The sequence below is a fragment of the Platichthys flesus genome, chromosome 19 (assembly GCF_949316205.1).
Source record: "Platichthys flesus chromosome 19, fPlaFle2.1, whole genome shotgun sequence".
Lineage (NCBI taxonomy): Eukaryota > Metazoa > Chordata > Actinopteri > Pleuronectiformes > Pleuronectidae > Platichthys > Platichthys flesus.
This window is the reverse complement of record NC_084963.1, coordinates 17,310,730-17,334,010: the sequence shown is the minus strand read 5'-3', so window position 1 is coordinate 17,334,010 and position 23,281 is coordinate 17,310,730. Positions and strand designations below refer to the sequence as shown.

At 42.6% G+C, this 23,281-nt stretch overlaps 1 protein-coding gene across 1 annotated transcript in view; it reads left to right on the top strand.

Annotated features, from left to right (window-relative positions):
* The window catches only part of adamts6 (ADAM metallopeptidase with thrombospondin type 1 motif, 6), a 58,794-nt gene extending 38,331 nt beyond the window's left edge, over positions 1–20,463 (top strand). The window contains exons 16-24 of the mRNA XM_062412254.1: positions 1,073–1,196; positions 1,926–2,006; positions 4,339–4,502; positions 7,227–7,365; positions 9,313–9,442; positions 11,397–11,601; positions 11,686–11,862; positions 15,235–15,391; positions 16,994–20,463. Coding sequence (XP_062268238.1) covers positions 1,073–1,196; positions 1,926–2,006; positions 4,339–4,502; positions 7,227–7,365; positions 9,313–9,442; positions 11,397–11,601; positions 11,686–11,862; positions 15,235–15,391; positions 16,994–17,103 — 1,287 coding nt within the window. The 3' untranslated portion in view covers positions 17,104–20,463. The remainder of the gene's footprint in view (positions 1–1,072; positions 1,197–1,925; positions 2,007–4,338; positions 4,503–7,226; positions 7,366–9,312; positions 9,443–11,396; positions 11,602–11,685; positions 11,863–15,234; positions 15,392–16,993) is intronic.
* The last annotated feature ends 2,818 nt before the right edge of the window (positions 20,464–23,281 follow it).

Genomic DNA, 23,281 nt, shown 5'->3' with positions numbered 1-23,281 from the left:
CTGCAACCACAGAAGTTTTGCTCAGAAAATGGCTTAATTGAAATGTTGATTAAGTTTCCTGTTGTCTGCTGTGTGACTGATGCAAAATGCAAAATGACAGTGATTTGTCAGCATCTGACTCCAGTGAACATATTAATATCTGTTAAACTCACTATTAATACTCACTAAATTAAAAATAAAAATGCATATGCTAGATAAGTGTGAAACTATTTTCTATTTGTTTTTTTTTTCTTTGTTTTACTCCAATGTTATGTCAAGGGGCAGGGTGATCGAATTGTTCATGGTAGTTTAACGTGGATGTATACTTTGTACACAGACAAAGAAATAGTGAAAAATACTTTAAAGACACAAAAGGATTTAGTCCAGTCCTGATAAGTCCACCTATTGTTGCTGTTGCAACATTTAAAATAGGAAAATAACAGAAACACAGTTTTTGCCTTGAATCCGAATCTACTGAAGTTCCCATCGAGCAATGATGAAGCAATCACAACAAAGTTAGCACAGATGAATATTTAATAGACTGCATACGGCCTCCGTATTAAAATTTATTTGAAGTCAACAAGTTTATATCTGTTGGATGGGCGAGTTTCAACACTTTGAGTACATCATCTTTTATGAGCTCTCTTATAATCTACATGTGAAAACCGGCTAGGTAATAAGTGATTACAGATGTATAAGTGTAGTTCTAGTAAGGATAAGGATGTTTTTTTCTACTATCAGCAAATACCATTAAAAATAACAACAACAATGTGTTTGTCTGTCCCTGAATAGTTGCGTGTTTAAAGGCCATAAATATATATTCTGATTCAAAATATTATTAAAACAGCTGGGTACCTTTGCAGGAGACTATTTCTAGATGTGGATCAATATATGTTTTGTTGCTCTGGGGAGTATTTCCTATTTGCAGTATTGGCTCATTATTTTGTAATGTTTTATTTTATATTTTAACTGTTTACTCCACAGCGAAACAATAAAAAAATGTATTGAAGCCTCTGCTCTGATATTGGACCTAAAGATTCATGACTCCATCGTCCAGTCTGAAATTAACACTACGCTCCCTCTCTCTCTCAAGCACGTGGGCTGCGACAACATCCTGGGATCTGATGCTAAAGAAGATCGGTGCCGTGTGTGTGGAGGGGATGGCAGCACCTGCGAGGCCACAGAGGGACTCTTTAACGAGTCTTTACCCAGAGGAGGTAAAACATACCTGACTCCAGACATGCTCTTTAAGAATGAGGGGCTTAGATGTTTTTTCACCTCAGCTCCAGCCGCTTTCAGACATCTTTGAGTCGCTCAGTGTGAAAAAGGAGAAGCAGAGAGTGTGTTTAGGTTTGATGACCACATGTGACAAACCAAGCATGACTGTAAAAGAAACTAAATAACTCATCGCTCTTCTTGGTAAAACAGTTTTTGCCCAAAATCCCAACACATCACAGGAGCCAGGAAAATAATCTTTTATCGAAAAGTGCCCTTTTCACCTTTCACCTTGTCTCTCTCCAACAGAGCAAGCGTTTGGGGCTATTTAGAATTAGTTTGTCAGAATAAAGATCAAAACATAATATTTCCCCCATTCATTTCATCGAGTGAAGAAATCAGAAGTTGAGATAGGAGCTTTGTGTTGGCTGTAGCCTGAGATCGTCTATAGGGGCCAAGGAGAGAGAAAACATATTTCTCCTTCTATGGTATGGCTAGTAAACCATCTAAAAATACTGTGTGTGTGCATGTGTGTGCGGAAAAAAGGAGGGGATTTTTTTGTCCTCCTTCTTTGTCCTTTTTCTGTGATTTGGAATTTATTCTATAGAGTCTCCAACCTAAAATGATATGTGACTTTCTGTCTCCTCTGATGTTTAATATGTCACGTGGGAATTAGGATATGGGTTTGTGTGGGAGAATCAACACATAAATGAAGTGTCCTTCTCTTCCAGGCTACATGGAGGTGGTTCAGATCCCAAAAGGATCAGTTCATATCGAGATTAAGGAAGTTGCCATGTCCAAGAATTATATCGGTAAGTAGTGGCCTCTAAATCATTAAATCGCATAAGTACTTATGCATATATTTTATTTAAATAAGTACTACCAGTTCTGGGGATTTAAGAATGTTGATGCTGGTGTGTTACCCACTTTGGTCCAGGCTGAAATTATTGTATGGAATTTTTTGCAAACATTCATGTCCACCAGAGGATGAATCCCTCCTCGATGATCATCTGAAATTTAGTGTAGAACCACCAGCAGGTTAATGTTTTTATATTTTAGTGAGTTGTTTGTCGACGAAATTTAATGACATTTTTGAAAGATATTCATGCTCTCCAGAGGGTAAATCCTAATGATTTGATAAACCCACAACCTTTCGTCAAGCAGCAACATGAGGTTGACACTTGCGGCTTTAAGCAAAATGTCTTTACAACTATCAGTCCAAACATTCACGGCCATCAGAGGATGATTTTCGCGATCCAATAACCTGTCTTCCTACGAAATGATAAAGTTGACAATTTTGCTTTCCAGTAAAAATCTCAACTTGTTCACGATAGATTAGTATGGAATTTGGTACAGACATTTACTAATGACTTAACTGGGCCCTTTACATTTTCTCAAGTGCCATTAACAGGTCAAAATATTCTCTCCAGTAAAATATCTCAACATCTACTTGATGGATTTTTAGACAGTGGTATACAGAAATTAGATTTGACAATTTGTGCCTTCATTAAGTGAAATGTCTCCACAACTATTTGATAGATTGGTATCAGATCTGATGCGGACATTCTTATTTTCCCTCAGGATAGTTGGCTATCCTTATTTGTGTCCAAATACCGCTACAACTTAGGATAGCTCTAAATGTTGCTTATCAGCTAGCTCGAAATAAATTTGTGAATATTGAACACATCATACCCCTTTTAAATCTTTTTTTAGATCAATTCACCACTGTGTTCAACCTTGTAAACTCTTATTTATGTTTCATCATTTATCCCTCAGTCTTAGCAGACACTGCAAACTCTGCAGTGTTATGATTTGCAATTTGCAACATCAAGCTGTTTCATATTATCTGATCCGTTCTGTGTCAACCACATTTCCAGGGATTTCCTTGTCAAGAGAAAATTAGATAGTGCCATAATTTATTCTCTTGTTGCCTAATGTGAAGCAATAACATAGTCTGTTGCAAAAAACAACAAAAAAACAAAAACAGAAAACTAAGTCTTTGCATGTGTGATGATGGTCTTGGCGTCACACTCACCCATTCTGTTCCAGACTAAACAAAGACTATTTGTAACACTGGCAGCGTCAGAACCAAAACAATCAAACGAGCAGATTAAATTAGGCCAGTTCTGTGTCTTTTCATTAGCCAGAGAAAGACATGTGACAGCGTGTTGAATTTAGAGCGGATGGTGTTGATGGAGGGCTTACGTTACACTTTGAACCGGAGAATCGCATTAGATTTATAGGACCGTGGTGACAGCTGCCTGGTCCACCAGGATTATGGAGGATATGATGTCTATATATCAAAGTTTAAAGAGTGAAATTTTGGCTATTGTGTTGGACTTGATTTTCCCTTCCAAGCAATTTTTAACTTTGTTATGAATATCATCTGTGACCAAGGTGATAAAGATAATGTTTTGCTTTTGTAGCATTGTTTGAGTCCTTGCTATTTAGGTCACGTTTTCACAATTTTTTTTCTTTTGTGTTTTTTGTATTTTGTAAAGGCAAAAAACAATTGAGACGTTGCAAAACAGAGTACGTGTCTTATGAGGACTTGTGTTGACTGCGCGGCTCCAAATAATAAAATCACAATGCTCACTCAATGAGCCAGATGTGCTGATAATTAATTTATCGAGAATGCTGTGATGCGTTAATGTCGAGTAAACTGTTGCCCATCTCATTCACTTAAATACAGCAGGGGAGTCTGGAGAGCGCGAGCCAGAGAGCGCTTGGATCATTTCTCCCCAATTTGGCCCCATCTCAATGCAGAGAAATGTGGATATTTTCAGATCTGTTGTGCTTGGAGACCAACTTTTGTTTTGACAACCAGACAGAGTGGTATTCATGGGGTTCGTCCAGGCATTCACCTGAAGTGTGTTTTCTTTCTCTCCCTAAATTATACGTATTGTACGTGTCGGTGCACGTGGATGTCCTCATTATACAGCGTGTCTGTGCTCAGTCTGTCGAGGGATAGCAAGTTGTCAGAGGCTTCAGGGAGGCTGCAAATGATGATGATGGTGATGAAGACGAACGCGGCAATGACATCATACCGAATGATTGTCTTCACCTGTTGCCTCAGCTACCGTTCCTGACTGCTTTTGATTCCAGCCTTTTTCACAGTGTTTCTCACTTTCTGTGATCACCCAGCTTTGAAATCTGAAGGGGATGATTATTACATCAATGGAGCGTGGACCATCGACTGGCCCAGGAAGTTCGACATCGCCGGGACGGCTTTCCACTATAAGAGACCCACTGACGAACCGGAGTCTTTAGAATCGCTGGGAGCTACCACTGAAATCCTGGTCGTCATGGTAATACAGCATTTATCATTTCTCTCACTGTAAATTTCTACTTCTTCATTTCTTTAAACATTTTCCTCAGTGTTCTTTAACTTCAGCTAATTTCAGAACTCCGCTAATCTACGGACAATATTCGGCACTATTCTGCACTGACATTACTCTGGAGTTTCTCCTACTAGCACTGCCGATGTCGATATAAACAAAAACACGTGATCTTCACAGCTGACTTAATACACTACATAATGCCTTTGCTTCCTGCTCCCCCCTCACCTGAATCCTGCTGGTATTTTCTGTGTTGTTGGGAACACGTCTGAGCTGAGACTCTCCTGCTCTGTTGTTTCTGTGTGAAAGGCAAACTCCAGAGAAAGTCCGGACCCATTTGTGACATTCTCCGGAGTTCATGTGTTGAAGCAACTGTAGAGATAAACAGGTTACCTGGATACGTGATGTGGGCATAGCTTTGGCATGGCAGCTGACTCCAAATACCACACTACGACTACCAATGTTTCTAGGCTTCCTAGGTGTGTGATGTTGGACAAAAAATATTGCATCTTAGTTAGAAAAACGAACTATGATCTCCTTTTGGGACCCGAGTTCTTTATCAGGTTTCTCCAAAACATTATGTTTAGTTCAGTCAGAAACACTTTGTCATGATTTAACCATTTATTGCACAACAGGAATACAGTTATGCTTGGAGTGGATGGCTCCATTCTTTGGATGTTCCCTGAATTAGCCAAGCAGCATGCTAAGATAAAAACAGGGAACTTGTGCAGACAAAAACCTGGTGGGCGGAAGCAGGAAAGATAAATACCATTTACAGAGACCATGTTGGACCTGGTGCAAAAAGGTGGAGGCTGGGGTGGTGGAGGTAATTGCTAGCAGCAGAGCATGAGGGGTAGTGTAGCTGAGCAGGGATCTGTGAGGAGGGTCCACTTTGTTGAGAGTGGGATGTGATTGGTCGGCAACTTACAAGCGTCCATAAACCATCAGAAACTGACAGCTTATGACATCTGAGCACATGACTCCGTGTCCTGCAAGAAACTACAGGCTTCTACAGAGGTCAGTGATTTGATGCTTTCAGCGTTTAGGCACATTAGGCTTACATCTCTCTTTAAGGCACAATGTTGTAAAAAAACGAAGTTCTATCCTATTCATACTTAACATGTCGGCAGAAACAAATGTTTGTGTAACTTTGAACACTTTAAATCCTGTTTCCTCACATCACATCCCTCTTTTGGCTTGGTGTCACTCTCACCTGAGACCCACAACACTTTCTTCACGACTTCTGTAAAATGGGAAACCTTAAGTGACTCCTCAGTTTGCGGCTCTGCATTGATATGTGTTAGGCAGCCCTGATGCTGTTGGTCTATGTCAGTCTAATCAGGGTCTAACCTTAGATCACCCACAGCCAGCGGTTTGGGGTTGAAAGCTATTCATATGCCGATTTTGCTGAGCACAAACGCAGTGTCACTTGGCTCCGTGAGTTTCTACTGTGTGTTGTTGCACAGTTTTCACATGCACGTTAAGAACCATAGATACACCTATTTTTGTAATGGGTTTCGTGACGTATTTGCGTGTTGATGCGAGACAACTGAGCCTTTTCTGGCTGTGATGCGCGTTGGTTTCTGCCTTGTAATGAATGCTGAAAATACCAGACCACACAGCACGGTTTGGAATAGACCGGCCACTCCACCACTAGTGATTTCTTTGTGGCTTTCAAAGCTGTGCCTCACTTCCTCTGTTTCTGCATCCAGCAGACTAATACGAGCCCAACAGGGGCCCAGTGATCCGGGCTGCATTTAAAGTTACAGTGATCAATATTTGTGTGTTCAGAATCAGAATCAGAATTCTTTTATTTTCCATGTATATTTGCACATACAGGAAATTGCCTTGGTGTGGTTGGTGCACTGTACATAAAACAACAATATAAAAACAACAATATAGAACAACAATATATACAGTAAGAGAGTTATGGGCGCGATTGGTGATAGTGCCAATAATATATAGATATAAATTATGTGCGGGGGGGGTCAGCAGAGTCAGTGTGATTCAGGGGGCTTGTTTGTGAGCCCCACTGCCTTAGGGAAAAAACTGTTCAGGTGGCGCAAGGTTTTAGTCCTGATAGCCCGGAACCTTTTTCCGGATGGGAGTCTCTGGAATAGGTGGTGACTGGGATGGGAAGGATCAGCAATGATCTTGCCTGCTCTCTTACTGGTCCTGGAGTGGAACAGGTCTATGAGAGCCTCACATTAATATGTGTAATATGAAAGGGAAACCCACAGGGGACTAACACCTGATTCTGTACTTCCTCTCTTTTCCACAGATATGCTTAGCATCGCTCACCTCATTGTTTTGGTTTTACAGAACACAACCAGTCTCTTCAGCTGGTTCCACCAAAAAATAATGAACTCATTGGATTGGACATTGGTCTGGTGTCAAACACAACTCTAAACATTACACTCCAGTCATAACAACTGTCTAATAATAAGGCAGTGTTGTGTTTGCAGATTTTGGCTCTGTCCTTGTAGCACAAAAGCTAAATCCAAACAAACACATCGGACGCAGCTTTAGCAATTCAACTCAGCTCTGTAGGAATGCACACAAATACCTGATTTAATAACTTTTTATGTTGTCATACCAAACATAGATATTTTACTATTAATTCATTCCTGGCTCAACCAGACTATTTCTCCTTCTCTGTCCTCACCTGTTCCATTTCGTCTCTCCTTATTTCAGGTCCTCCTTCAGGAGCAGAACATGGGAATACGCTATAAGTTCAACGTGCCCATCCAGCGCACAGGAAGTGGCGACAATGAGGTGGGCTTCTCCTGGCACCACCTGCCCTGGTCTGAATGCTCGGCTACCTGCGCTGGAGGTGAGTCGGCACTGCAACTTGCATTTTGCTTTTATCGATTTACTCTTTTACCCCCAGATTCAGCCGAGTGGACATTTAGATTTTATTTTTCAACTCCTATTTTCTTATGCACTTATTGAAACTGTGCATTAAACAGGTGCATGGAGATGCACTTTGTCAAAAGCAAAACCTCTACAGTGGCAGCTCATTTTTTCCAAAGATCTCTCATGCCTTAAACTACTCTTGATTAAATAACAGCTACTTTCTTTAGCTCTGCCAGGTGCCAAACACAGAAACATTCCACCTACTGCATTCTATTCTCATGTTACATCGTTTGTTATTTATCTTTTAATCAATTCCAATGTTGTACAGATTATTTTAAGCAGAGCACGGTCTAGCAGCCAGTTACATGTCATACAATATGACTTTTTTCTTCATAATTATGATTTTATTAAACTGTTGTGTAAGTTTTCAATATCCAAGTTTATTTTTCTATGAGGGAAGGATACTGTCTTCTCAGTGTCGACCTTCTGCTAAGCTCCGGTGGCCAGTTGCCTTTTATAAAAAAGCACTCCAAGCATTTTGGTGTTGAATGCCCTAACATGCTGTGGGTGTTTAAAGTCATTTTGAGTATTTCTAACCTTCTAAATTATTGAATACTTCATGTCTCGTGTGTGTGCGTGTGTGTGTGTGTGTGTGTGTCATTCTGTAAATCTCCGCCAACCAATAATTCCATAAATGCTGAAGAGCAGTGTGATGAAACCCAGTATCATAATTTGAGAGGGGTTTCCAAAATCATTACTTTATAGCCTGGAGATTCAGCCCTCTAATAAATTCAATATGTATATTTTCCATATTTTATTCAGAGTAATGAATATGGTGTAATTTCTGTGAATGAGCTGCTCAGCATAGCTTCTGGTTTACCAGCGCTGCACACAGATATGGCCGCTCTTCCAGAACGCTTGTCCTCCAAAGTCAAACATTCAAAATCTGAAACCACACTGAAATGCTGACCATGGCCTCAAAAATGACTAAACCAAACCTTTTAGCCCAAAAGCAATGGGTTTCATGTAACAATAAACAGTGTTGCTTCCCAGTTGTCAAGCGTGGCCTGGATGGGTTTGTAATATTTTGTAAAAGCATGACTGAATAAGCATGTGGGTTTTTCTGAGGAAGGATTTCCAAGACCAGAGCAGGAGTTTGAAGCTATTCCTTAGACGAGGAAGCACACATGGCCTTCCAGCGTCATAAACATGCCTTTGCATTGTTGATCCAAATGATCTACTTTGTGTCTACTGTGTGTCTCTGATCGCACAGAGCTTTAAATCTGTTAAATGTAATTTAATCGTGCTCCCATTCAATACAGCAAGCTCAGCTAATCATGGAGTGTTGCTTAATATATCACTGCGCTAATAAAATCTATGAAAAACACCTTTTGACAGCCTTACAACTGAAACTCCTTTACCCCATGGTTCGCACTTTTCCTCCAAATTGTATTTCACTGGAAGAACAGATGGGTATATTTTCTATACTACGCACACACACACACACACACACATACACACACACACACACACACACACACAAGCATCCATATCTCATTACAGCTGCTAGACAAGTCTGCTGTGGGATATGTCCCACGAGGGTCCAAATAGACCCTTTCTGAGTTGCTATGGCACAGACACACACACACAGTGGGAGTTGTGACACAGATACAGTAGCCCTCGCTCTCTCCATTAGAAGCCAAAGTAAAGAGCTCTCTGCTCTGTAAAAGTGATTTGCCAAGATATCCTGCAAAGAATCAGGAATTTACATGTCTGGATTTGCTACAGACTGAAAGTGATACCATGTCCGCTCAAACACAGCGCTTGACACGACGGCCGGCTTCCATGTTTCTGAGGTGATTTAATGTGTCAGATCAGCTGAGCCCTCTGCTGCCATATTGATCAGTCTTTTCCCTCCCTGCAGGCTCCCAGAAGCAGGAAGTGGTGTGTAAGAGGCTGGACGACAACTCGGTGGTGCAGAACAGCTACTGTGACCAAGACAGCAAACCTCCAGAGAACCAGAGGGACTGCAACACTGAGCCGTGTCCCCCAGAGTATGTTTCACTTAACCTTAAATTTTGCCAGTATCATCTCACAGCTTTTGTAGTTGATTAATAAATCTTCTCAGTCGTGTCAGAAATGAGTAAAAATGGTAAATGCTCTGTATTTACGAGGAACTTTTCTCATCTTGATGACGATCTCTTCACTGTACAGTTTGGCCATTAACCCATTCACACCCAGTCATTCAGTGCATCTATGTGCAGAACTTTCTTTATCATACAACACTCACTCACTGCCAGCAAAGCTTTCAGCTGTAATTTAGGGCTACCTCTGCAAGCAGAATGGGGATGATGGGGATCAAACCGTTGACTGTCTAGTTAGTGGACCACCGGCATAACTCCTGAGCCACAGCCGCTTACAAAAACAGTCTCCAGACTGCTTGTTTTGTTCCGGTGATGGTGTAAAATCCACTTCAATGAGCCTGGCTGGAAAATGTGTTGGGGAGAAAATATTAAAAATAAAAGGGCAGCGATTTATAACTGCATATGTTAACTATTTTCAGTGTTTGCCTCGTGCCAAAAATAAGAGCCTTGAAAATGACCACCTGTGTTTGATTGTTTTGGCGTCTCTACTGATCCTGGAGGGGTAATATACACGTATACAGGTGGAATATGAACTCGTGTTTGGTGGCCAAGTGTCCGTAAACCCCGGCGCTGGAGCTAGAAGCCCGGCCAGACTCACTTCAATCACGTCTGGAGCAAGAGGGATTCAATACATCACGCTAATTAGTTTCAGATTATCTAATGATTATTTGTGTACGAGAGGGAGCGGTGGTGTCTTTCTTCTGGGCGTCGGCCAAAGCAACTGATAGTATCGTAAATCCACTGTGTAAGTGGTCATTAGTTTTCCTCTAATCACAGTCTAAATGTTATGTATTTTCACATCTGTATCCCGCGGTTGCCGACTTGTGCAATCTCATTTGTTGTGATTAATACTTGAATACTGTGGAGGTGCACGTGTGTGTCGAGTTACACTGCACACATGGCATTTTTGCCTGTCAGGAAGGCTGACGCTCTTATGCAGCCCCAGGAAAGGCCGACAAAAGCCGACCATGTAAACACGATTGTTTTAGAATAGCCCGAGTTTTATGGGCTGGAGTAATGAAAGCGAACAGATGTTTGAACACGTTGTTAATTCTGTATACATTCTTCCGGATGATGTAATATCTTACAGGCTGCATGTGTTTGGAAGGCCGTTGTCTGGGCAGGTTTATGATATTAATTCTGGAGTGTGTGGACGGGGGGTAGAACCACACCAGGTCTAATTTTGTGGAGGTCAGAAGCTCAGCGGGATGGCCTGGCCCAAAACGTGACACTTGAGCGTAGCCAGCAACACAATGGTGAAGTGTCTGCCAGGTCACAAGAGTTAACATTCATCAGAGTCATTTAAAAGTGTTCAACTTAAAGGTTCAGTGTGTAGAATGTAGTGACATCTAGTGGTGAAGTTGCATGTTCAGCTGAATTCCCCTCACCTCAACCGCCCCTTCCAAACATGAAAGAGAACCTGTGGCTGCCTTCAGTTGTCATAAAAACTCAAAAGGTGTTTAGTTTGTTCAATATAATCAACATAAAGTAGATCCTTTGGGGTCATCTGGGTATTTGGGGCCCTGGTTACTGTTATTAGTGCAGATCCAATATTCTAATTTCAGTTTCTAACTTTGAGAGGTATAAAAATGTATTTTCGGAAGATTCTTCCCCCGGTTTTTGATACTATTTTAGTTGGCGCCAAAAAGTACTTAGGACTGATACTATTTTGGAAATCTAGCCTCGGGTTTAAGTGTTATTAAATGTGATTCTACACTTTTTCCTAAATTATCAAAATCCTTCTTGCAATGGGTTGTGAACAGTAACACACTGGAATAACAACACTGAAAAGCTCCAGTTACTATTTTATGACTGAGCTGTTATCTTTGGTTCATCTGTTTGAAGTCATGTTTCCGTCCTTCAGGTGGTTTATTGGCGACTGGTCAGAGTGCGGGAAGACGTGCGATGGCGGGATAAGGACGAGGACAGTCCTGTGTATCAGGAAGATCGGGCCTGCCGAGGAGGAGACACTGGAGGACTCCCACTGTCTGACTCACAGGCCCATCGAGCAAGAGTCCTGCAACAACCAGTCCTGCCCTCCTAAGTGGGTCACGCTGGATTGGTCCGAGGTAAGACGACATTCTGAAACCCTTTGTCCTCATTGTGCTTTCTAGTGCCTCTTCCTCTTCTTAAACCTCTTCCTCTCTCTTTAGTGCACACCTAAATGTGGGCCCGGCTATAAGCACCGCATTGCCTTGTGCAAGAGCAGCGATTTGACAAAGACCTTCCCGCCCGCCCACTGCCCAAGCCACAACAAACCTCCAGTTCGAATCCGCTGCAGTTTGGGACGATGTCCTCCTCCTCGCTGGATCCCTGGGGAATGGGGACAGGTAGGACAGCAACCTCCTTCACGTCACAGAACAGATTTTAGTGATCTTCCCAAACAACAGTACGCTGGTTAATCCTTTAAAAGGATAGCTTGAATGTTTAAAAGACGCACAGATATATTCCATGTGTCGGTCAATGGTTAATATAATTTACACCAGGGTGACACACAGAGGTTGGGGGGGTTGTAAGCAGGCCTGTGACGTGTGTGTGTATGTGTAGAGGCTGTGTTTGTGTGTTGGAGTCCAAGTGCTCCCATAGGCCTGGAGTCTGTGATCAGTGGCAGTAATATACTCCTGGCTGTTTGAAGTTTATCTCTGCCTCGGACCAGGCCTCTCTATCACTTCCAGGAACACGATTTAGGGGAAGACCGAGGAGTAGCGTTCTCGGGTTCACCCTGACATGGCTTAGAGCGCTCAGCAAAAGCTGTTGAACTTTATAACACAGCTGACTCATGTTAGCAAGAGGACGCCAGAAAAACGTGCGTCAGGGAAAAGTTGTATCTACAAAAAGTTTGGCTTGTTATTTTGCAGAATTTGTTAATAATTTAGTGTAAAAGTGGAATTTTTAAACAGTGTGCTCTGATGTTTAGAGGACGGTTGGGGCGGATGACTAATACTTCAGTGGAGGAGATGTCATGGTGTCAGCGCTGTGTTGTTCAGGTCAGAGGTCAGGAGTCAGGCAGTCTGGGTCGCAGCACTCCCTTGGCTTCTCCTCATAACGACCACATGTGCGTTCGCAAACATCAATAAGACACTTTTACAATTCAATCAGTGCCAATAGCAGTCATAAACAAAGCCGAGCTGACTGATAACCTCAGCGTGGTCCATCAAAGACCGGGCTCCTCGCCACGCCGAGCCAACACTAACGCCTCGTAGAGCAACAGCTGGAGTCTGCTCTTACGCAGCACTTTCTCATGCACCGCAGAGGTGTGTAGAGAGTGTGTGTGTGTGTGTATGTGTGTGTGTGAAATCATCTCCCCCTGTATCCACCTCTTCTTCTTCTTCTTCTTCTTCTTCTTCTTCTTCTTCTTCTTCTTCTTCTTCTTCTTCTTCTTCTTCTTCTCCTTCTTCTTCTTCTTCTTCTTTTTGTTTTGGCTGTAATTACAAGCTTCGCCCTCGCTGGACGGCCCTGAAGCATCAGAGAGAGGAGGTTGTTGCCAGTTACAGAAAGCCTGGTATCTCAGGCCAAAACCAGTTCAAATCCCACTTAAGTCACGCCATTGACGTACACCATCTGTCATGGCTGGCAGCGGGCCCTAATAAAGACTCTCTAATTGGGAAGGGATGACATGCGGGCTCACTGATCTGAGGCAGCCAGAGAGGATCAGCAAAGGTGACAGAAAGCCTGGTAGTTCTCTCGAAAGCGGGAGGCGCTGTTGTTGATGGTTGGGTTCACATCACACACTCCAACGTGGGCACACACATAGCGATGGCTGACAGGTGTGTTATTTCTCAGTGCTTCCAAGGTAGATTCATTATTAGGAGATCCACTTTACTTGAGACTTTTGTTCTGCCAAATGTGCGCTGGCACCTCCTGGAGTTGTTTTCATAGTCTGCCTTTGTTTCTTTTTTTCATTCCATTGCAAAAGAGTTTAATGGCCACCCATATAATCAATCTTAAGTTTTTATGACGACTGGCACATCGCTAGGAGTCAGACAAAAGGCATGCAGGTGCACATTTTGGATTCAGTACAACAACTTTCAGAAATCATTTTCTCTCTTAGTTGTGCTGTCAAGATGAGTCCATCAAACCGAGACTCCTCTGAGGGAATCAAGCCAACATGGACGATATGTTGAAGGAGCACCTGACAGAATATAGCATCATGAAAAGAGAGGGATAAGATATATTGGGACGACAGTTTAAAAACAAGCACAATTAAGTGTTAAATTAATCTAATCTAATAATTCCAGAAAACACTTTCACATTTGACATGTATATTGTTAAGAGCCCAAGGGAGTGCAGGTTTGACTTAATGTGATTTGGACGTGCAAGATATCAAATGTTAATAGACTTAGAAAGAACAGACGATCAGCGGCTGGGACTCAGCAGTGACGTTGTCGATCACAACTACACACCCACTCACATACAAACACTTTTTGTGCTTTGTTTACCATTTGTTTGCTTCTTTGGCAGATGTGGTTCACCTACGTGGTCAGCAGCAACAGCAGTCGTTTCAGCAGTTGCTGCTCATGGAGGGGAGGAAGCTTCTTTAGAAACCTTGAAAGCCGGATTGCTGCAATATTCTGATTATTGAGTCACAACTCAGTCCAATCTCAACACACAGACATGATACACATGTGTAGGGTTGGGGTTAGGGTTCAGTGTGACTGACATTACCTGGAAATCGTAGAACAGATATGTTCTTTATAACTCCAGAACTTGCCAAAGAATCAACAGACAAAATTCTCTTCAGTCATCCAGTGATATCTGTCTGTACAGCCTTAGATGCATTACAAACTGGAACTGCTCATAGCTCAGTCGGCAAACTTTTATTGGTGCCAATTTGCCAAATATAGGGAAAAAGGGGGTTGGGGGATTTAAGGTGCAGCCTACAGCATAACTCAGTGATTCCATATCAACATTATACTTCCTGTTTACATTCACAAAGGCCACAAAATATCGGGACTGTTATAGAGCATTATTACCCCCCAGCAATAGACAAATAATCTAGTCGCTGTCATAAGACCTTGAAATGTTGACTGTCCATGCAGCTGTTAAAAATTGTAACAAAGGATAATGAATAAATTATACAAAAGAAAATAAGTGCAAATAAAAAATTGGATTTCAAATTAAAATCGAGTGGAAAAAGAAGGGCAACCTTTCAAGGGTTTACCCAACCTCTCGCCTGTCAGCTGGGATTGGCTCCAGTACCCTGCAATCCTTAATGGATAAGTGATATGGATACTGAATGGGTCGGTGGAGGAAAAAGAAATAGAACCACTATGATTGGGGATATTATATACAGGATTCACATTAAAGTCAAAACATATCACGAGAATAAAGACAAGGTTCGCTATGTGTGTTGGTAGAAGCTCCTCTTTCTCCAAGGAGAAACAAGTGGTAATATTCTGTTCCACTCTGTCACACAGACAGAAAGGGTGTATTTTTGTGCACAGAGAAAACAGCCAGGGGAATAATGAGAAAAAGGCAAAGGTTCTCTAGCTGTGTACTTGCTGATGATTGGTTGATTGTCGTGCAGTGTTATGTGTAGGGATCCCTCAGACTGACTGAAAGTGTGTCTGGGTGCAGGCGGGCTCCGACTCTGCCCAGTTCTCACAGAGGAAAAGATGGTTCTCACTTACCTTGTTACGTTCTGCTGATGAATTCTCCCCTGCATATGCAATGAGTCTTACTCTGGTGTGTTTCTGTTTCAGTGTTCGGCGCAGTGTGGCCTGGGCCAGCAGATGAGGACAGTGCAGTGTCTGTCGTACACCGGGCAGCCATCGAATGATTGTGCGGAGTCACTGCGGCCCACCACCATGCAGCAGTGTGAGAGCAAGTGTGATGCCACCCCCATTTCCAATGGTGACGGTAAGATGACATACTCTTCTGCACTGTACTGAGCTGTGCTGTACAACAAGCACATGTGTGAGCCTGCCAACACATTCTAATAGCGCTGGCTCGACTCGTCTGTGTGACGAGCTGTCGGCTTTCAGTTTTTCATCACAGCCAAGAAGACAGTGTGTGGTCACCAAACAGACGCAGGTCTCTGTTTAAACCTGCAGCTCCCTTCAAATGCGAAGGCAGATGGTTTATGTGAATACCCATTGTACAATATGTGCAGAGCCCCGACTGGAAAGGTTATAAACTGTCTCTATCTTCATCTTCACTGTTCTACTATGACCTAAACACACTTGGATGACACACTCTTCTACACTTTGCCAGCTACATTAATCTTTCCAGTGAGGTTGGCTCCTGGTCAAAGCGAAACAGCTCAACCCTCCATATACACTTACACATGATGGATGGCTATTCAGATGCATAGAGAAGGGCCTTTCGATTAGGCTGAATGGAAAACGTGAGCAGCGTTTACAGGCTGGCTAATGGGATTAGCTGTAGGCTAATTGTTCCTTTACGGACAGCAGTGAGGCAATGTCTCGTTTCATTTGGCTCTGTGGAGGCAGGGGCCAAAGCCTAATAAGGGAAGACACTCTGATCGTGATAAGGCATTTAGAGCACTGCCTGTCCGGCATCCAGCGAGCAGTTTGTACGGTATTTGAGTGTGCATGGTGGGGATGGCAGAAAGCCCAGTTTGTGAACGAGGCCAGGATCTGTCTCAGCTTCAGCCTCCGCGTCCAAGTATAGTTTTATTATGTTAAGGCCTGAGGGAGATGCACCAGCACTGATGTTTCAGGTTAGACCAAGTTTGTGCCTCACGTGTATTACCTTGAGCACCTGATTCTCTGTTGTACAGTGAAGTTTTACTTAAAAATATAAGGTTACAAAGAAACATGAGTTAATAATGGATCTGCTGGACTTTTAATGCAGCGTCCTCTAAAAACAGGTCTTGGCAGCTGTTGCCAGTATTAGTCGTAGAATGTTTTCGATTGCTGGAGGTCAGGAGACATTACAAACCTATGAACTACGTGTTTGATCTGACATTTTTGTTTAAATGGTGTTTCGTGGAGTTTCATTCAGCAACGTCAGACCTGCAGCAAACTGGCTAGTTTAGCAGAAACACTTAAAGTTAGCTGGTTAAATTAATCATTTTTATTTAACCAACCTTTCCAGGCCCTATTTATTTAATCAATTATGTCATGAGGAATCATCACCATGTACACTTTTGCTGTAAAATACTGAAACATTTTAATTTATTGTTAACTAATAAGTAATATTCAGCCATATCCTCCTCTGACTTTTTGTTTATTTTGTGGTGTTTTTAACATTCGTTCATTTCTAGAAATACAGAGCACCAGATCTTCTGAGCTGTGCCAACGCAAGATCAGCGTCATCTAGTTAAAATAAGAGGGTGCATCCATTTGCGACAGTCACATGCAAAACAACACAACAAAACACAACCGGACAGAGATGAATGTGCAAGGATAGGTGGCATAACTGGGGCTAGAAGCAGTTCACCTCTGAAAATCTTAAACAATTTTAAATTAACCCACTTCTAATTTACTCTCTCCCCAGAATGCAAAGATGTAAACAAAGTGGCCTACTGCCCGCTGGTGCTGAAGTTCAAGTTCTGCAGCCGAGCGTACTTCAGACAGATGTGCTGCAAGACCTGCCAGGGACACTGACCCTCGGAGCACAAGAACGAAGCGTAGACGGAGAGACAGGCAGGAACAAAGGTGGAGGGAGGCGGACACAGCACTGAAAGGGAGAGGAGAAGAAAACAGGGCAGACTGGAAAATGAAACTCTGGACCAGTGGAAGATAGACAAAGAGATCTGCTGGTGAACGAGGTGGAGAGAAGTAAGGACATCCCTGTCTACACCTGACCCTCCTGCCCTCCATCATGGTGGAACCCAAACCACTGCTCAGCTCATAACGCTGACACAAACTTTTTTTTTTTTTTTTTCACTTCTGTGAAGTGGAATATAGAAGATTATTTGTTGGTGATGTTATTTTTATTATAATAATAATTATTGATATCATTGTTAGTCTTCCTCCTTGTTTGTTGTTTCTATGAATCCAAAGTGCTGGACACCCCGCTCACACAGGATGTACCCCGGACACGGACCGACGGAGGGGGAGGACACCTCAGCAGAAGAGGGGGACGGGAGTTGAAATTGTCAGACTCGTGTCTTTTGGGACGACTGTGATGGTGCTATTGGCAGGCAGACTTTTGGCTTCGGTGCACTTTTTCGTGTAAATACTATTATTTACAATTTACCGCTCAAATACGACAGAGAAACCCCATCAGTGTACTGTATATTTATTGTACAATTCCAAACAGAGCAGAGATATTGTCCTCTGATCATGTTTTTTGTCAGATAGTAGCCTACTGTCATGGAAGGGAATGTAATGTGATTGAATTTCAATGTCTCTGTGCTGGAATGAAAATATTACATACTGTAAGATATGTTAAACCCTTATATAGTGTAAGGATTTGTATATTATATATAATGTTTATCCCGGACCAGAAAATACCAAGTGGTTATAGGTGAGCTTTTATTCCATCTTATTATTTCCCCGGTCGGGTGCCTTAGTTACTCAAATTAAAGTTCACCCAGTGTCAGTCCACAGTAGTATGAAGATATTGTCAGACGGTGCCTGGGCCGCATGAAACACTGTTACCAAACTGGCCTTTACTAAACATCCGATTGAGGAGCTTTCAGTTCACTATTGAAGGATTCATTTTGAAGGAGCACATGCTATGAAGCAGCTTGTTGGCTGGGATCACAGTGCAGTCACTATTTCCTATATATCTTCAGGCTGGAGGGTTTTTGGATCCGATGTTTATTTGGTAATGTGATTGTCACGGTTTCAGCGCTGATAAGAGTGAAAGGGATAGTTTGGAAAATGTGCTTTTTTGCCCTCTTGCCCTGAGTTGGAGGAGAAGATCGATACAACGCTCATGTCTGTGCACTGAAAGTTGAAGTCGCTAGCCTTGCTTGGTCTAAATGTTAACAATATAATATAATAATCCCTTTTGTGCAATGTAGCCTGAAAGGGAAGGAAGGGCAAGTTCAAGCAAATTTAGCGCAAAAATATCCGAGACCAGCACCATGTATAAGTTAATTATATATACAGTTTATTAATAGCTCAGCAGCCAACAATGCATTATCACATTATATGCTTTAAATGGCTTTCGATGTCTGTCAGTAACAAGGCAGTAACATCCATTGTGTGAGTGGATGTCTGGAGCTGCGGATTCTGTCGGTGACTTCCATCATTCAGTACACTGAGGTTCATTTGATTCTTCAGTGTGCTGGTCCCTCACATATAAATTGGAGGGAAATCATTTTATCATATGCCCCCAAAATACTTTTTTTAAACCAAACAGATCACATTTTGAAATTAACAAAAAGTTACACCGATCATAACTTACAGCCCAGCTCAAATGTACAATGTCCAGTGATAGTGACAGAAACTGGGATCATCTCGAGTTTGCCAGAAATGAAAGTAGAGAGATGTTCACTAGTCATCTTGAATATGTGAAGGTACTTGGGTTACCTGGACATAGCAAAAAACAAGAACTACATGTGCAGTCAGATCCCTCCCATTGTTGGTGTGTGTGGATTTGTCAGAGATCAACTGTACAGTTAAAGCATGTAGTGTTAATTAGACCATCAGACTGATGATGGGCCAGAAGCTTCTTTGTATCCTAATATGCTGCCAGGCTCGATGTTTCAACTCTTCCAGCTAAAGTCGCTGCTGCTGCTTTACATCCAGGGTACACACATGAGAGTGGTAATGGTCTTTTCATCTAACTCTGCAAAAAAGTAAATAAGCTGACTATTCCTTTAAAAAAGGGGCCAGTGCTAAATATACTCACCCATCAGATTAATTGCAGCGATGTTGCCAGACCACGTATCCAGGCTGCAGACACCCGCTCCAGATAAAGTTACCTCCTCATCGTCTTTCCCTTTTCTCTCATCATCGGCAAAAAGACAAAAACAGCCAACTCAGTGGTGCTTTCACCCCCCTCCCCCATCCTTTTTTTTACTTTTTTTTTTATTCCATGGAGTACTGTGTTTACCTCTTCTTTTCCTCCTGCTCTGCTCTGAGGGTTACGGCCTTCCCAGGCTTCTGGTGCTATCAAGTAGGTGCTTCCATTCAACCCTCTCCAGTGTGCTTAAAAGTGAGGCTGGATCCAAACAATATGAAATAATATCCTATCAATATCTCTGTTGGTAAATGCTGGTCATGTTATTGTTTTGTTTGTAATCTGTTTATACCTCACACTGGGAATTTTTCATTGTTAACCGCGTATAGTTGTTTGTGCTACCAGCAAAATGGACACTCAACCCAGTTGTGACCGATCCCTTTACCCAGGTGACATTTCTGCTGGTGCAGGGGTTATGAAAGGGAACAACCTATGAAACGTCTCCATCACACACTTGTCGTGGGTGTACAGTGCGAGTCTGAGAAATCTGAGAGACAATGTAGGAGTGGGCCAGGATCTCATCGAAGCTGTTAACAACTTATTTCTAATTTTTTTTGCTGCTGCTACTTTTTTGTGGCCACTTTCAGTATGACGACGTCGAGCAGGTTTCAGTGGCTGCTGCGCCTCGAGTGAGGCAGGTGGAAAAGGACAGTGGATGCTGAAAGGCATTTTGAAATTGCTTGGACTAACTCATCTACTGGCTGTGGGATAATGGAGCCTCCAGAAAAAGAGAAGTGAAATCAATCAAACTGGTACTCATTGCTGTGAACTTGGATGTTTGAATGTCACATTGCTATTACCTGTACCTAAAGTGCAACAGAAATGAAAAAGCATCATGTGATTAGTTGCGTATATTTTATATTCGGTATTAATGTTGGTACACTGTTACTAATTTTTTTTTCAAATGTAAATTATATGCTAATTTATTGCGTTGTCTCACTTGTACATTTATTTCACTGCATGCAAACTGAAACTTAGCATAGTGAAAAAAATGCAGTGATGCAGCCCTTCACCAACATTTTTTTTTTTAAAGTAGATACAATAAAAAGAGCAGCTTTTAAAGAGACGCGTTAGTCGATTCATTCATTTCCCTGCTTGTCCGAACACACCAAAACATGTCTGTCCAACTTTTCTGGTGATGTACACCGTGATTTCTGTGAGAGGAAAAGCCCAATACGCTCTGAGGATCGAATGAGAAGTGTTGGTGCCAGGGTAGATGCTCGGCTCTCACAGGCTTTAAGAGAGATACCCTTGTCCTTTCACTCACTCTTGGAAAGCACCCACAGCATGAGAGCAGCTAATGGCATCACACCAGGATACCCGTTACCACTGCTGAAGAAACCCATTCATTCGCTGCCTTAGTTTAGGGTGACCGAATTGGAGAAGTCTCTAAAAGCCTTTCTTCATCTCCAACACACCGGCTGCATCCTCAGCTGAGATTCAAACAGGACAAGACGTCAGCGGCCACAAACACCTTTCCGAACTGTCCCAGCTTTGTTGCCATAGAGCTCGATATGGCGCTCTCCTTCCTCTCATCCCGGCCTCAAGTGTCTGGATTCACTCTTAGGGAGCTGTGAGGTTTCCACTCTCCTTGGTAATTAATTCCAAATAAACAGTAACTAGCCCACTTGGCTGGGAAACCCTGCCGTCTCCTTCTAATCCACAGTGTCCAATTACAGAGGGAGACAGATGGCCTGTTTGGTCTAATGTAACCAGTTTAGAATACCTGTATGTCTGGCCCGGCTTCTGTCTCCCGCGCTGGCCCGTCTGCAGGGGTCTGTGATTACATTAGTCCTAACCTGCAGAGCTGAGGACGACAAGGAGAGGGGGAAAAAGTAAGGTGATGGAGTTCAGGCCGAGGGATCCCGTATCTGCAGATGAACCGACAGCCCTGATGTGGCCGCCTCACATGAAACATTTGCCCACTCGCCGATGATAGCTCACTGTAGATTAAACCCACAAACAATTGTTTTTTCTTGAGAAACTTTAAACCGCCAGAGGATACTGTGTTCACACGTGGCCATGAGACCTCCAGATTATAAGGCAATTAAAGGAAAGAGCTCAAAACAACACATCCCAGCTTTAATGGTATTTATCTTTGTTTCTGTCAGTCTTAGAATCTGGTCTCCCCTGAAAAGGCCCAGTTCTACGATTTGAATAGTATCATTAAATGGTGAGAGCACTGCAGGCTGGTTACATGAACCCTCCTGCAACCGTTGAGGTTTTCCAGCGATGGTCAGAACCGCCCCAGTGCAGCTGCACGGACCAGGGTGCAGATATTCAATCACTGTTTCATTGCATTGCAATTTTCCTGCAAAAACAATGCAATGCTCATGGGAATTTTGGGTCAAATGACAATTAAGATGATGCGTTCATCACCTCTGGCTGCAGCAACTGGCGCCATGCTCGTGTGATGTGTATTCCCATGTCATGATCCAGATAAAAGCAGCTGCAGATGGATGTAAGTTTGGCAATGATTGGTTGTGTCCACGCTGCTGAGCCCTGACTAATTTCAAATATAACTTAAGTCATTTCATTCTGGAACTGTGCCAATGTTGTACACAGAAATTCATCTGGTGGCATATTGGGTTACAAACTGTTGGTGATACAGCGCCTACACTCACTGGTGGAGTTGTTGAACGGGGCAGCTAACTGCTAAATTGGGTTATTTGGGCTACAGCTAGTCTTTCACAATATTTCCAGAGAGTCTTTCTACTTTCTTTATTGTCCCCAGCTAATTTGTTCAGTTCGTTATTCGAGAGGGGAATTGAAGCTCTCCGGACCAACCAGCTTCCGCTTCATGTGTCGGGCCATCTGTAGGTTTCTGAGATTATATTGTTCTAATCTGCAGAGACAAAGAACTTCACGCTGAAGGATCTCATAGATTACTTCACAAGCACTGAGGTGGCAAAACAATGGTCAGTTAGTGAACTCATTAGGTAAGGTTGGTTACTATTGGGACAGTGTGGTTACTCATCCTTATATGTTGATGATGTTGTGGAGCAGTTTTTCCTCCAACAGAGGAAGGTCTGTTAGTGTGATTGAATAGATTCCTCAGTTTTGGACTCTCTGGTTCTCAGAGGTCATCATGACTCTTGGTCCGCCGTTTCAAATTTGAAAAGTCACCAACTCTGAAATGGAAATGTTGTTCCGAGGTATTTTTCCCGGCCAGAGAATCAACAGAATGGTGGTGATTTATTGGAAATCCATTGGAATTGAAACTGGCAAAAGAAAATTGTTGCTGAGAGCAGCCCTGCAGACTACACTACACAGTGAGGCACTGCCAACAACAAAATGAATTTGACAGAACAGTTAGACTCTCTGATTCCTGAATGTTGACTTGTCGAGGTGATAATATTAGTCTCCCTGACATGCACCATGTGTATTGGACCAAATAAGTGACAAGGTGATTTCCCAGTACATTGGGCCACTGACCCTTGGAGCTCACAGGCTGCTTATGATAAGAGGTGTGCAGAGGATGGGGAACAGATTTCTCCTTGTATGCAATATTCTGCACTTCAAATGGAAACTACTGGCTGTGAGCTTGTAAGAAGTTAATACCCCCCCCCCCCCCACACACACACACAAACACACACACACAGGCAACCTGCATGATAGAACACACTATTTGCAAGTTATTACTAACAATCATTATGATGCATGAAAAGGCTGATGAAATGTAGTCAATGGTCCAAAAATGGATATATAATGTCTCTTCATCTGCCTTCACCTGCCTCCACTTTTTGAGTTGGAGACCCCAGACACCCGGGGACATACCACAGCTCTAAACTTAAAGCTATTGCCTGGGTGTGCATTTATTCTCTGGCTGGGAGGTGTGAGGATTAGCGATGAACAACATAACCCAGG